The 13,757-nt window shown below is 38.7% G+C and overlaps 1 protein-coding gene across 5 annotated transcripts in view; it reads right to left on the bottom strand.

Annotated features, from left to right (window-relative positions):
* Nucleotides 1-13,757, bottom strand: part of APLF (aprataxin and PNKP like factor) — a 117,203-nt gene that overhangs the window by 64,197 nt on the left and 39,249 nt on the right. For 4 of the 5 annotated variants that reach the window (XM_053924157.2, XM_053924158.2, XM_053924155.1 and 1 more), the window contains exon 6: nt 7,783-7,961. The exons of the other annotated variant lie outside the window; for it this stretch is intronic. In XM_053924157.2, the coding sequence (XP_053780132.1) occupies nt 7,783-7,961 (179 nt within the window). The remainder of the gene's footprint in view (nt 1-7,782; nt 7,962-13,757) is intronic. 5 annotated transcript variants of the gene reach the window in all.

Raw genomic sequence — 13,757 nt, 5'->3', positions numbered from 1 at the left:
CTGCTGGCATCTCTAAACGCCACAAGTAATTCTCTTAGAGCACCCCTCTTCTCTTGATTTTAGAAAAAGGGAGAAAAACACTTCTCCCCACAAACACAGCACTTCCCCAAGTCTTAAACCCTTCTTGTCTCTCAGTTCTCTTGGTGTACAGCCTGTAGGGAGCCCAGTTAACACTAACACCTTTCAATAAGCCCACAGGGAAAGGCCTGGCTCTCCCTGCAGGAGGCTCCTTTCAAATAGGAAATGCTTAGCACTTCTGTCCCCCGTTTAGGGCCTCAGGAACAGTTTGGGGGCAATAGGAGAAGATACCCCACTCAACATCTTTCACACTTACTATAGGAAAAAAAGAAAAAAAGGACACAGGTAGAGAAGTAGTTAAATAAATTAGAATGCATGCAGAGGGAAAGGAAGGAAGGAAGGAAGGAAAGAAGGGAGGATCTATAATTAAATAAGAATAGTATACGTAGTACCATGATTCCATTTAACTTTTTCTCAAAAAAAAATTCCCTATAAAGCTATGTAGGTACTTACTTGTACAAATTCAAATGAGAAGGTTTAAGGTACAAATCAAGACATTCACTTTTTATTCCACATGCTTCTGAATACTGTTTTTTCACAAGCATGTATTATTTTACTTTTTAAAAATGAAAAACAAACCGAAGAAAATGAAATGAAATATAAGACATGAAATGTTTGGCATCATATTTCAACTCCCTCTACTTCCATGAAATAAGATTTGTTTTTTTAAAATATTTTCACAAGCCCTGGCTGGTGTGGCTCAGTGGGTTGAGTGCTGGACTGCGAACCAAAGGGTCGCCAGTTCATTTCCCAGTCAGGGCACATGCCTGGGTTGCAGGCCATGTCCTCATAGGGGGCACACAAGAGGCAACCACATATCGATGTTTCTCTCCCTCTTTCTCCCTCCCTTCCCCTCTCTAAAAATAAATGAATAAATAAATCTTTAAAAAAATATTTTCACAAGAAATATGTTTAACTTGCTAATTTATTCTAAAAGACAAAAGTTATAAATTCACAGATGTCAATTCTGTGGGTCAGGGGGTTCTCAAATACACTATTTTAAGAGTTACCAAAGCTAGAATTCATAATGTTCTTTATAGAACTCCATGAAATATTGATATTCAGTAGACCCTTGGCATTCAACAATTTAACAATCATGGTTTCAATTATTTATAAATGATCCCCAAAATCCATTACATGCAGTAATTTGTAAGTTTGCTGAGACATAAATTTGTACTGTGCCAATTACAAAGCTCATGAGTCAGAACAAGTGAACTGGCAAGTGAGGGAACAGGAGAAACAGAAGGTACTCTGCACTTGAAGAAGTAGGGAAAGGCAAGAGCTCCATATTTTATACGTACTTACATTTCTTTTTTTAAAAATTTTTATTGTTATTCAATTATAGTTGTATGCCTTTTCTCCCCATCCCTCCACCCCACCCTAGCCAAACCTACCTCCCTCCCCCACCTCCACCCTCCCCCTTGATTTTGTCCATGTGTCCTTTATAGTAGTTCCTATAATCTCCTCTCCTCACTGTCCCCTCCCCACTCCCCCCTGACCATTGTTAGATTGTTCTTAACTTCAATGTCTCTGGTCATATTTTGTTTGCTTGTTTCTTCTGTTGATTAGGTTCCAGTTAAAGGTGAGATCATATGGTATTTGTCCCTCACCGCCTGGCTTATTTCACTTAGCATAATGCTCTCCAGTTCCATCCATGCTGTTGCAAAGGGTATAAGCTCCTTCTTTCTCTCTGCTGCATAGAATTCCATCAGCAAATGAGTAGATCAAAAAACTGTGGTATATTTACACAATGGAAGTACTTACATTTCTTATTTCTTAGATTAAATGAAAATGTGAAGAATGAAGTATGGGGGGCTAGAGATTCATTATCCAGAGGCCAGATCCCCTACACTGTAAAACAGGTGCTAGAGGCCTCAGGGACTAGAGGAGCATGGAGTTTATGAAAGGAGACCTTGGCGCTCAAGGGGCTGGAAGGTATTATTAAGACTATTAAAGTAGTCCATTAACTTGCCCTTCCCATCCTTCAAGCATCTGAAGTTTTTATGTACTACAAAGGACAGGATAAAGAACTTCCCCCTAATACAAGTTCAGTGAGGTAATTCATTGTTGTTGTTTCCAAGCTGTCCTTGGAAAGAATGTCTGTACTAATAAGTTGTCCTGCATCAATTCCATTAACACCCACATGCTAAAGACTAAACAATCCTAAACTCTAGCCCCAACTTCACTCTTGAGCCTCAAACTCATATATTTATTCAACCACTAGCTCAACATTTCTACCCCAATATGTAACGCACCTCAAAATGTCAAAGTTGAAATCCTCTCTTTGTATTCAGAACAATAGTTGTGGCCAACATAATTTATCTATTCACTCTAGCCAGAACCTTGGAAGTCTATCTTTCCCTCCTTCTTTCCTTCACTTTCTTCAGATCCCAGCAACAAGTCCTGCAGTTCTGCTTCCTAAATATTTCTCTAATCCAATGCCTTAGCATCATCCTTAACATTACTGCCCTGGGTCCTACTCGCTTTATTTCTTGACTGTGTTGATACCCTGATCTCCTCCCTCTTCCCTGCCTTGCCCCCCCCTTTTTTAAAGATTTTATTTATTTTTAGAGAGAGGGGAAGGGAGGGAGAAAGAGGGAGAGACAGATCAATGTGTGGTTGCCTCTTGCGTGCCCCCTACTGGGGACCTGGTCTGCAACCCAGGCATGAGCCCTGACTGGGAATTGAACCAACGACCCTTTGCTTTGCAGTCCAGTGCTCAATCCACTGAGCCATACCAGCCAGGCCTTCCCCTCTATATTCCTCTCCTCCCGCCGTCTTTTATATTGTTTTCTTCCAATCTCTTCTCTGCAGAGCTGCCAGGATTATCCCTGTGGCTGAAAACATCTGGAAGTCCTCCCTCTATGAACTATCCCCAATGCTGGCTTCACCCTCATCTCACGCTGCCTCCTGACTTTGCACTAAGAATTCTAAAAACAATAGTTCCCAGCACACTATTTGTATACCCCCTGCTCTTATACCTGCTGCCCCATCTTCCTGGGATGAACTCTTCTGAACCCAGGTCACGCCTACTGCTCTTCTGTTCAGATTCAGCTCAATCCTTTCTTTTAGGAACTCTTGCCTAGGAACGCTGCAGCTGGTGTAGGCAATCCTCCTCAAAGCCCCCATCAAAATTGACGCGTGAACACTTTATTTTATGACTCGAATCATGTCTCCCACAAGGCTATGAGCTCCTTATTAACTCTGCTTTATACATCTTTTAATTCCAGATTCTAGAACACTGCCTTGCACATAATAGACTCTTATACAAATGATTATTAGAATATTCTTTGAAGTAAGTCAGATTGTGAATATCAGCTTTGCCATCTCTTAACCTTTAACCTTGAACAAGTTGATTTAAACTCTCAGAACCTCAGGTCTCTTAATCTATAAACTAGATATATAATCAACCTACTTTCCAGGATTCTCTAAAAATTAAATGAAATAAGTATATCTTAGTGCTGGGTCTAGCCTAGAATGGTTGCAAGTTTTTTGTTTGTTTCTATTTGCTGTTGTTAATAACATAATTGATGACGCTGTTATTACTATTAATGAATGCTTACTGAGTACATGAATGAGTGATAAATAAAAAGATGTTTCTATGGGACTGATGAGAGCTATGCTATAAATGGTACTACCCCAGGTAGCCAATCAGGAGCAAAGGGTATAAGATTCTTTGATGTAGTAAACCAATACTGCGGAGCTGTAGGGGTTACAGCCTTCCTTAAGAATTAGCTGTATAAATAAGTGTTACAGTCTTCATCTCCCCTGCTATTTCCATGAAGAAAAATGAGTTAAGACTCCAGAGCAGGCATCTGTATGTAGAGAAATGAGATACTTAACAGCCAGATTATTTGCTTCAGCAATTACGATCACAGGGGGAAGCTGCACAGACAGGACAGAGCAAGTCTATTCATGGAACACACGTGTTCCTGCCTCTGTGCCCTGCTCAGAAACCATGCCCTTCACTGACAGCATTCCTCCTCACCAACTCAACCTGCTAACAGCAGCCATCCTTCAACACCTAACTCAGAATACCTCCCTCAAAAGAGGTTAAAGAAGTGTCTTTCTCCTCCCCTGCGTGTGGTGTACCCCAATGTTCCCAAGCACTTCAAGCCTCCTCATTGGTTAGGGTGATCTCGACCAAGCTAAGAAAACCACCTGTTCTTTTCCTCCTCTCTGAATTTATCCAAATCTAACCGTAGTAAAAAAAAGAAAATAGTGTAACATATACCACTTTTTCTTCCTAGACCTCTTTCCTTCATTCATTTGAAAATGAATGGACACACGGCTCAGAAAGAGGTAAAAATACTAACTCATCTTTCTGACCACTATAAATGGTTGAAGTGGAGATTCCATCATCCAAGTCCCTGGAATTTAACACTGAAGGAACCACAGAGAGACTCTCGTTTTTCCTCTTAATTTAAAAAACTGGATGACATGAGCCCAAAGCTACCTGTGACCATGTTGTGCACCACGTGAAAAAGCCTGCCAATAGCAGTAACGAATGACTCAAGAGACAACAATGGGAAAACTATAGACCAACCTGATTTTGACCAGGTCGCTGACTGGTACCTACATATAACCTGTATAGTTCCTGCTGTTTTCCTCCCATTCTGGGAACTGAATTACTCTGATATCTTTGTGTGGCAGATGGTCATCAAAGATGGCAGTCAACAATCCCACCCATTCCTTTGTACATAAATCACTCCACCGGTCAAGTGGAGTTTAATCCCTCCCCCTTGAATCTAGGCTGACATGGTAACTTTCTCTGACCAAAAGAATCCAGCAGGAATGATAATGTACCAGTTCCAGTCCTAGGCCTTAAGAGACCTGAAAGCTTCTGCCTTCACTCCCAGCTGTCAGGGAAAGATTCTCAGTTTAGACTAGTCGTGGTTAAGCAGAGGGAGGGAGGCCCAGCCATTCCATCAGCCCTTGCTGGGGCACCATCATGTGAGCGAGGCCACCATGGATGCTCCAGCCGCAGCTGAGCTCCCAGCTGAGTGCAGCCAAGCTGACACTGGAAGCGTCATAAAAGAATTGCCTAGCTGAGCCCAGCGAACCCACAGAATGATAAGAAATAATAAATCATTGTTGTGTTAAGCAACTAAGTGTTGGGGTAGCTTGTTCCCAGCCATAGACAGTCGATATACTTTATAATACTATTTTGCTGAAGTTGATTCAGTCAGGCTTCCTTTGGTCATTTACAACCCAGTCCCAATTAGACTCTGTATGGGACATACCATTCTTTCCATTAAAGTTCCTAAGTTCAAGCAGGCTCATTTTCACTCCCAAATGAGACAACTGCGTAATTGGTAAGAGTTGCAGAAAGACATAAGATACGTAATGAAAAATGGACTATCTCAGAGCAGTTATTTGCATTATCAGAAGTTACTAGAGTCACAAAACTTTTGTAGACAGCCTAATATGTATGGTAGAAAAATCCATTGTACCGAAAATGAAAAGACCTATGTTTGAGGCCCAAGGTCTCTAGCTATGTGTTCTTGGGCCTCAGTTTCCTCCAAGGTGTTGAATGATGGTACATCAGTAGCTCTCGACATTGAGTATATGTTAAAATTGAAAAAGTTTATTTAAAACAATACTAATGTACAGGCCACACAGACCAACTGAATCAGAATCTCAGGAGTAGGGCCCAGTAGGGGGAAGGCGATTTCTGCCCCTTCTCGCTATCTCTTTACTCACCCATTCCCAGGAGAATGTGATTGATTCTTTCCAACTAAATGGATCCAAGTCTACTCTGCAGGCCTGGTCAGATTGTTCTCAGTCCCTTGTAATTGGCGATCTCATGCCACTCATCTATAAATAGGAGGCCCCAGCTTCCTGCTTTCACTTCTTTTTAACTTTCCCTCTCACCTGCTCCCACCCTGCAGACGTCCCTTTGGGACCAGCTGTGAGCCCCTGTTAAGACTGAACCTGGGTGGGGATGGAGGGTGAGTTTGGAAAGGTCTCCTTGGGTCTCAGTCTAAGTCATCTTCTCTGGCCCAGCTTCACCAGAGAGCCCTGCAGAAAGGGTTATGAAAAGGTTATGAAACCTTGAGCCCTGTTTCTCCTGTTTCCTCAGGAACCCTATGACAAGGAAAAGCAATTGGCCAAGTAGAGCTCAGGCATTCCTGGGACCTGGATGAATACTCCCTCGATGTCATCAAAATCTCATAAATACCTCAAATATTTTGGATCTGTTTCTGCTCCTCTCTACAATCTATCAATTAAGAAGGTATTTCTGAAAGTTTTATTTGTGATCATCAAACTGATAGTGAAATAAACATAGTAAAACATGTATACTATAGATTTTATTCTGAAAAAAAAATTTCTCTTTCTGGAAAACAAAGGCAATTATATTGATATGTTCAGAGAGTAGAACATGTTATTAGGACTCAAAGTAAACAAGTTTTACCTCAATAAGATTTTATGGCCAATGCACTGAGTCAGAAAACATTTTGTTTCCATTTATTAAACTTCCAAAGCAAGCAAGGGGGTGAGACTATAATTTTCAGACCCAACCTCTCCAGGTGGAAGAAAGGACCTAGAGAGAAGCTGGGTCTGATCTGATGGGAGAGGAAGCAGGAGCGAGCACTACGAAAGGCCTGGCAATTATTGCTACTGAATGCTACCGGCCTTTCAATGATTCCAGTGCACACTATCCCAAAGCCAATCCTACTCCTCTGGCTCTCGTTGAGACTAAAAAGATGAGGACTCACAGAGCTCAGACACAGGTCTACAGGATAATGAAAACTGTCACTTAAAGCCACCTCTCCACCAAGGAGAACAACATCTGACTTTTCAGCTCTGGGGCTGTCTTTCTTTTTTCCCCTCTTTCTTGCTCTCTTTTTACATGCACCTAATTAGGTCTCATTTTCTTTAAGTACCCAGTGTTAAAGAATGTGTAAGTCATCCAAACATTTAGTGAGTTAACGAAAACTGAAAAAGAATGTTTATAAACACTGCAAGTTAGCTCAGAAGTAATCCTGCAACAGGCTATTAAGAAGTAGCCTATTAGTTGTTCTTCGCTGCACACTGATTGAGTAAAAGATAGTTACGTGCCTTTTGAGAATGACCAATAAAATAGAAGGAATCAGGTTTTCAGAATGGGGGTACCAATTATAACCACAGTGGTGTCAATTTAGAAAATTTCTAAATTATATAGCTTTGTTTTCTACAATGCAAAAACTGTGTTAAAGATTAGTGTCAGTAAGCCAACAAAATATGGGCTAGTGTTTTTTTTAATCAGTTTTGAAATTAGTAAGTGTAAGTCTTACAACTTTTTTTTATTGTTGTTCAGTTACAGTTGTCCTGCTTTTCCCCCCATTGATCTCCCCTCCCCTGCCCCCCCCACTCCCACAGTCAATTCCCCTCCATGGTCTGTGCCCATGAGTCCTCTATTCGTGTTTTTTGCTTGCTGCTTCCCCTTCTTTCCCCCACTATCCCCCTTTCCCCACCCCTCTGGTCACTGTCCATTTGTCCTTTATTTCCAAGTCTCTGGTTCTATTTTGCTCATTTGCTTGTTTTGTTGATTAGGTTCCACTTATAGGTGAGATCATATGGTATTTGTTTTCATAAACTTCATAAACTCATTAATGAGAAGCAATTTTGTTCTTTTCCTTGCTGTACACAACATATAATTAATTCCTATCTAGAACACTTGATGAAGAAAACAATCAGATAATGAATTTTTTAAAAAATCACCTTGGATGAAATAATAGACTCTTCCTGATCAGCATCTTTGTACTTTTTTCCTGAGTCTTGCTCTGCAGAAGTATTTTCTGAGCTTCCTGGTGAAATTAATCGCTTTCTTCCTTGCTGTGTTATGTTTACTTGGGTTTTATCTTTGCAGACTCCTCTTCCACTTTCCTGGATTACATTATCTTAAACACACACAGCCACACATATTCAAAGAAAAAGGAGAAGAATATTATCTCCTGTATCTTCAAATGCTAATAATATATACCCCCCTCCAAAAAAGAAAGAAAAAGGACAAAGGAGTTAGTAAAATGAATGTTCCAGTTATGCTAATGTCAACTTTAAAACACTTCTTTGCAAATCACAAAAAGGATTAAGCAGAACAATCGCCAAGAGCTCCAGCCACGGAGTCAGTGAGGCTCAGATGCTAACATCGGTGGGCTCCACCCCCTAACTGTTTCACCTCACCTCTCTGAACTTTGGTTTCATCACCTGGAAAAGGGTCGTTATGCTAATAACTCATAGAGCAGATGAGGTAAGAGATACAAACTATATAGAAGAGTACCTGATCTATGTTAGCTATCATGTATTTTTATTTTACCATTGAATTTCTCTAACAGAAAATCTGACATATAGCTTGTACAATGCATTTTATGTATAGTATTGAGCCCCCTAACAGGCCACAGTGAGGAATTCAACTTTAGTTATCTTACAGTTTCAGAACTCAATATAACCCAACAGGGAAAGTGACATCTACAAACTTCACCAATGAAGACAATAAAGTCTTCATAACAATGGGCTCTATATCCCATGTGATATTTCCCAAGGTTCAACAAACATAGTAAGAAAACTTAAGTCAGTATATTTTGTTAATAAATTCATGAACTATGTAATCAGAAAACCAGAAAGATCTTGTTATTTAAAGAGGAAGATGCATGGTTATTGTCTATCTCTCCTACACTTGAATAATAGCTTCCTAAGGACCAAGACTTTACTGTTCTGTTCCCACCGTGTGTCTCCAGTACCTGGAACTGTGCCTACTGCAACACTGATGCTCGATAAATATGTTTAGTTAAAATGACTGGTGAACATGAACAGAATTTGTCCAAAGATTCCCTTGAGGGCCTGGATGTAGGTATGCAAGGCAATCCACAGTCACTATCTCATGCTGGAATGTAAGAGTTCGCAAACCTTTTCTGTAAAATGCTCAGTGGCCCATCTAGTATCTGTCACAACTACTTAACTCTGCCTTTGCAGTGTGAAAGCAGCCACACAGAAAACATACATGGATGGGCTTGGCTGTATTCCAATAAAATTTTATTTACAGAAACAGGCAGTGGGCAGGATTTGGCTCATGGGATGTGGTTTGCTCAGAGGTGTTCTAAAGGATATTCGATAACATGAAAAAATACTCCATTAAATTCAGGGAAAAAACACTAATAGAATATGTACTATCCACATTATTAAACAGGAAAATCAGTAGAACCAACATAAAAATAATACATTTATTAAAGGAAATATATGAACAAACTATCTAAAAATAAACTTTTCCTAAATTATTTAAATATTTATTAGAATCTAAATTAAGAAGCATTCTGTATGATTTTAGAAACTGTCAGAAATAGGACTAAGGACTTCCGGCCAATATGGAGGAGTAGGCAGAAATTCTTCACTTCCTTGCACAACCAAAATAAGGATAACAACCAATTTAAAAAAAAAGAACCAGAAATGCCAGAAAAACATTTGTACGCAAGTCCAACAACCAAGGAGTTAAAGAAACATATATCCAGACAGTGCCCCAAGACACAGAAATATGGCCCAAATGAAAGACTAGATCAAAACTCCAGAAAAAGAACTAAGCAACGAGGAGATAGCCAACCTATCTGATACAGAGCTCAAAACACTGGTAATCAGGATGCTCACAGAACTGATTAAGCTCAGATGCAAAATGAAGGAAGAAATGAAGGCTACACAAAGTGAAATAAGGGAAAATATACAGGGAATCAACAGTGAAGGCGATGAAACCAGGACTCAAATCAATGACTTAGAACAAAAGGAAGAAATAAGCATCCAACCAGAACAGAATAAAGAAACAAGAATGCAAAAAAATGAGGAAAGGCTTCAGAACCTATTGGATAACTTAAGTGTTCCAACATCTGAATCATGGGAGCACCGGAAGGAGAACAGGAAGAGCAGGAAATTGAAAACTTATTTGTACAAATAATGAAGGAAAACTTCCCCAATCTGGCAAAGGAAATAGACTTCCAAGAAGTCCAGAAAGCCCAGAGAGTCCCAAAGAAATTGCATCCAAGGAGGAGCACACCAAGACACATCATAATTAAGTTATGCAAGATTAAAGATAAGAGAGAATCTTAAAAGCGGCAAGAAGAAAGGAGAGTTACCTACAAAGCAGTTCCCATAAGACTGTCAGCTGATATCTCGAAAGAAACCTTACAGGCAAGAAGGGGCTGGAAAGAAGTATTCAAAGTTGTAAAAGGCAGGACCTGCATCCAAGATTACTCTATCCAGCAAAGTTATCATTCAGAATGGAAGGGCCGATAAAGTGCTTCCCAGATAAGGTCAAGTTAAAGGAGTTCATCATCACCAAGCCCTTATTATACAAAATGTTAAAGGGACTTATCTAAGAAAGAGATGATCAAAAACATGAATAGCAAAGTGACAACAAACTCACAACTATCAACAACTGAACCTACAAAACAAAAACAAAAACTAAGCAAACAACTAGGACAGGAACAGAATCACAGAGATGGAGATCACATGGAGGGTTATCAGTGGGGAGGGGGAGGAGGAGAATTGGGGGAAAATGTACAGGGAATAAGAAGCATAATAGGTAGGCACAAAATAGACAGGGAGAGGATAAGAATAGTATAGGAAAGGAGAAGCGAGAGCACTTATATGTACAACCCATGGACATGAACTGTGTTGGGGGGAGACTGCTAGAGGGTGGAGGGGCAGTGCAGAGTGGAGGGGTGGTGCAGGGAGCGGGGGGAGAAAGGGGAGAAAAAATTGGGACAACTGTAGTAGCATAATCAATAAAATATACTTAAAAAAAGAAATAGGGCTAAATAGGACTGTACAGCTTGGTGAAACAAATGACCAAATGCTACAACAGTTATGAATTAGTCAAACCAAGGGAAAAAGCCAACTCTGGTATTGCTTACTATGATAAAAACTAAAACATGTAGATTAGATAGGACTGAGTTTCTGCCCAAATGGCAGTGTGCCACATTCCAAGTGTCAATATGCACATAAAATTCTAACATTAAAAAAATCTATATTTAAAATATTCAACTCTTTAAAATTCTAAGTTGTCTACTAAAAGTATTCCTTCTAGGGACTAGAACTAGCTTCTTTTGCATTAGAAAAAGCCATTTTTATAGTGTTGTTAAGATGCTTTTTACAAAGAGTACAAAAAAAAGTAAGTTAATTGGCTCATAACAATCTTTGTATCTGGATATTTAAATTTTTTCTAAATCCAGTTAAAGTACAGTTAAATGATAGAAACATAAAAGAAATGAACTATTAAAACAAATCAGTTTATTTTCTTTAGTTTTAACTACTACTAACTGTTTTTAATTATATGAGAAGTTAGTGATATTATGTGAATGATAGCTCAACTGTATGTACATATTAGTCATTAAAATTATGTCCTTTCAATTTTAACTCCAAAGGAACCACTCCTAACAGTTACATTAACAATTTGATGTGTATCCTTCTAAACTTTTTCTTAGTTTAAGGAAATATATCTACAAATATATTTTTATATATACACATAGGGCTAAAGTATAAATGCTACTACTTCTGAGGGCTAAATACCTAGAATTGTATTTCTGGATCAAAGTATGTTGTGTATTTAAAAATTTAAGAAATGCTGGCAAATAAACTTAAAAAGCTATACTGACTTATACTTCCACCAACTATGTTCAATGGTACCCATTTCTGTAAGCACTGGTTTTATCAACTGTTTAGATTTTGATGAGTTTAGTGAACAAAAAATGGTATCTGGTTGTTTCATTTTACATTTTCCTATTTTATAGAAATTACATATTTATTGACTATTTTTATTCTTTTTTAAAATTATATTCTATTGATTATGCTATTACAGTTGTCCCGATTTTCCCCCTTTGCTCCCCTCCATCCAGCACCCCCAGTCCCTCAGGCAGTCTCCCCACCATTGTTTGTGTCCATGGGTCATACATATAAGTTCTTCCGCTACTGCATTTCCTACACTGTACTTTACATCCCCATGGCTATTCTGTTACTACCTATTTGTACTTCTTAATCCTCTCACCTCTTCACCCATTCCCCCACACCCCTCCCTCCCATCTGGCAACCATCAAAATGCTCTCTGTATGAAGATGTCTAGCACTGGCCTATTGACCTGGATGATATGTTATTTAAACAAACAAAACAACAACAATTAAATAAAAACTACATTACAGAAAAATTCAAATTATTCCAACCTTTAATTAGTACTAATTTCAAGTGCTATTTGACTTCTAAATCTTCCTGTCTTTAAAGAAATTCAATACAGAACTTTGCTCTTAAAAATTCTCTCCCAAAGTCTAAATTTATCATAAGATATACTTGAATCCAAAGACTTTACTATCTTATTTTAAAGCTTTTGCATTTTAAGTACATTGTGTACTATATAATTTCCCATCCAAATGAATGTCAAATTACTCTCATTTGTATTTTCAAGGTGAAGAGTCCCAAAATGGGCTTCATATTTTATGCGGTACATCTATCAAGTGGAAGTTAATAGTTATTTATAATTTGAAGCAAAATATATCTTGGACTATTGTAAGTAATGTAATAGTGGTAGCACAGAAGCAGTTACAGCACAAAACAACTGTGAAATAAAAGAACTTGTTTGCAGGGAGGTAGTCCAGCTTTGGTCAAGTAAAGTTAGTCTCTATATTAGAGAAACCCTTTTACCGAGGGAACATGCCCGCCCCATCTCCACTACCATCCCCCATCTGCCATTACCTTCCTGCAAACTGAGCATTATCATATTACTGAGTAATGTCACATATTAAAATGTATTATACATATAATGATGGGGGGATTGAAAACCACTACAACGAAATAAAACTCTTGCAGGAAATTTTAGGTTTAGATATGAAAATTCTCCAAATTAAATCACATGTACCTCAATACAATATACAACCTATTTGCCCTACAGGATCACTCCGATCCTACTATAATCCAAAGTAGCATTAAATGGGGACTATTCTGACCATAACATACTTGATTGTAACTTTGGAAGACTTCTGTGACCACTATGCTGAATATTAGAAACAGTAAAAATAGTAAGATAACAACTAAAACATATATTCAATTGTGCTGTTAATTTATAAAAGATAATGTGCAAGGTAAAATGAAAGAGTAACTTGAATAAATTAATCATCCCAAACAAAACCATTATAAATTTTGGACAAAATATAAAAAAATATATATTTGAATGCACTAGAGAGTGACCCAAAAGGCAAAACTAGAGAAGCTAACCTTGAAAAATTCACTACATCCTGTGAGGCTTGTGAATTGTCCCTGAGAGCATCCCCAATCCACAGAGAGCAAAAAGCTGCAACCTTACTGGCTTAAGTGGTCAAAGGACAGAGTTCGAGGCTCATAGAGCGGGTCAAAAGTTAGGGATAAAATTCTGAAAGGAAGAAAGCCACTGGGAGCCAAGAACCAAAACCAATGGATAAAATGAACCCAAACCTTTGGCTGAGTACATGTGGATGGGGGAGAGACCTGAGCCCAGAGAAAAAGCAGCAGTGGGAAGTGAAAACAACTAAGCAGAGACTATGGCTGCTGCCCACACAGGAAAATAGAGTTTAGGGCTTGAATTAACTGCTGATTAGAAGAAGTTGACTATCAGGCCAAATTAATTGCCTATTAGAACCAAAATATTTATTCAGAGGAACAGAAAATCAAAAGGCTCTCCAACATATCTA

This window comes from Desmodus rotundus, chromosome 5 (assembly GCF_022682495.2).
Source record: "Desmodus rotundus isolate HL8 chromosome 5, HLdesRot8A.1, whole genome shotgun sequence".
NCBI classification, from domain to species: domain Eukaryota; kingdom Metazoa; phylum Chordata; class Mammalia; order Chiroptera; family Phyllostomidae; genus Desmodus; species Desmodus rotundus.
Note: the sequence above shows the minus strand (reverse complement) of the source record. Positions and strands in the feature narration are given on the sequence as shown.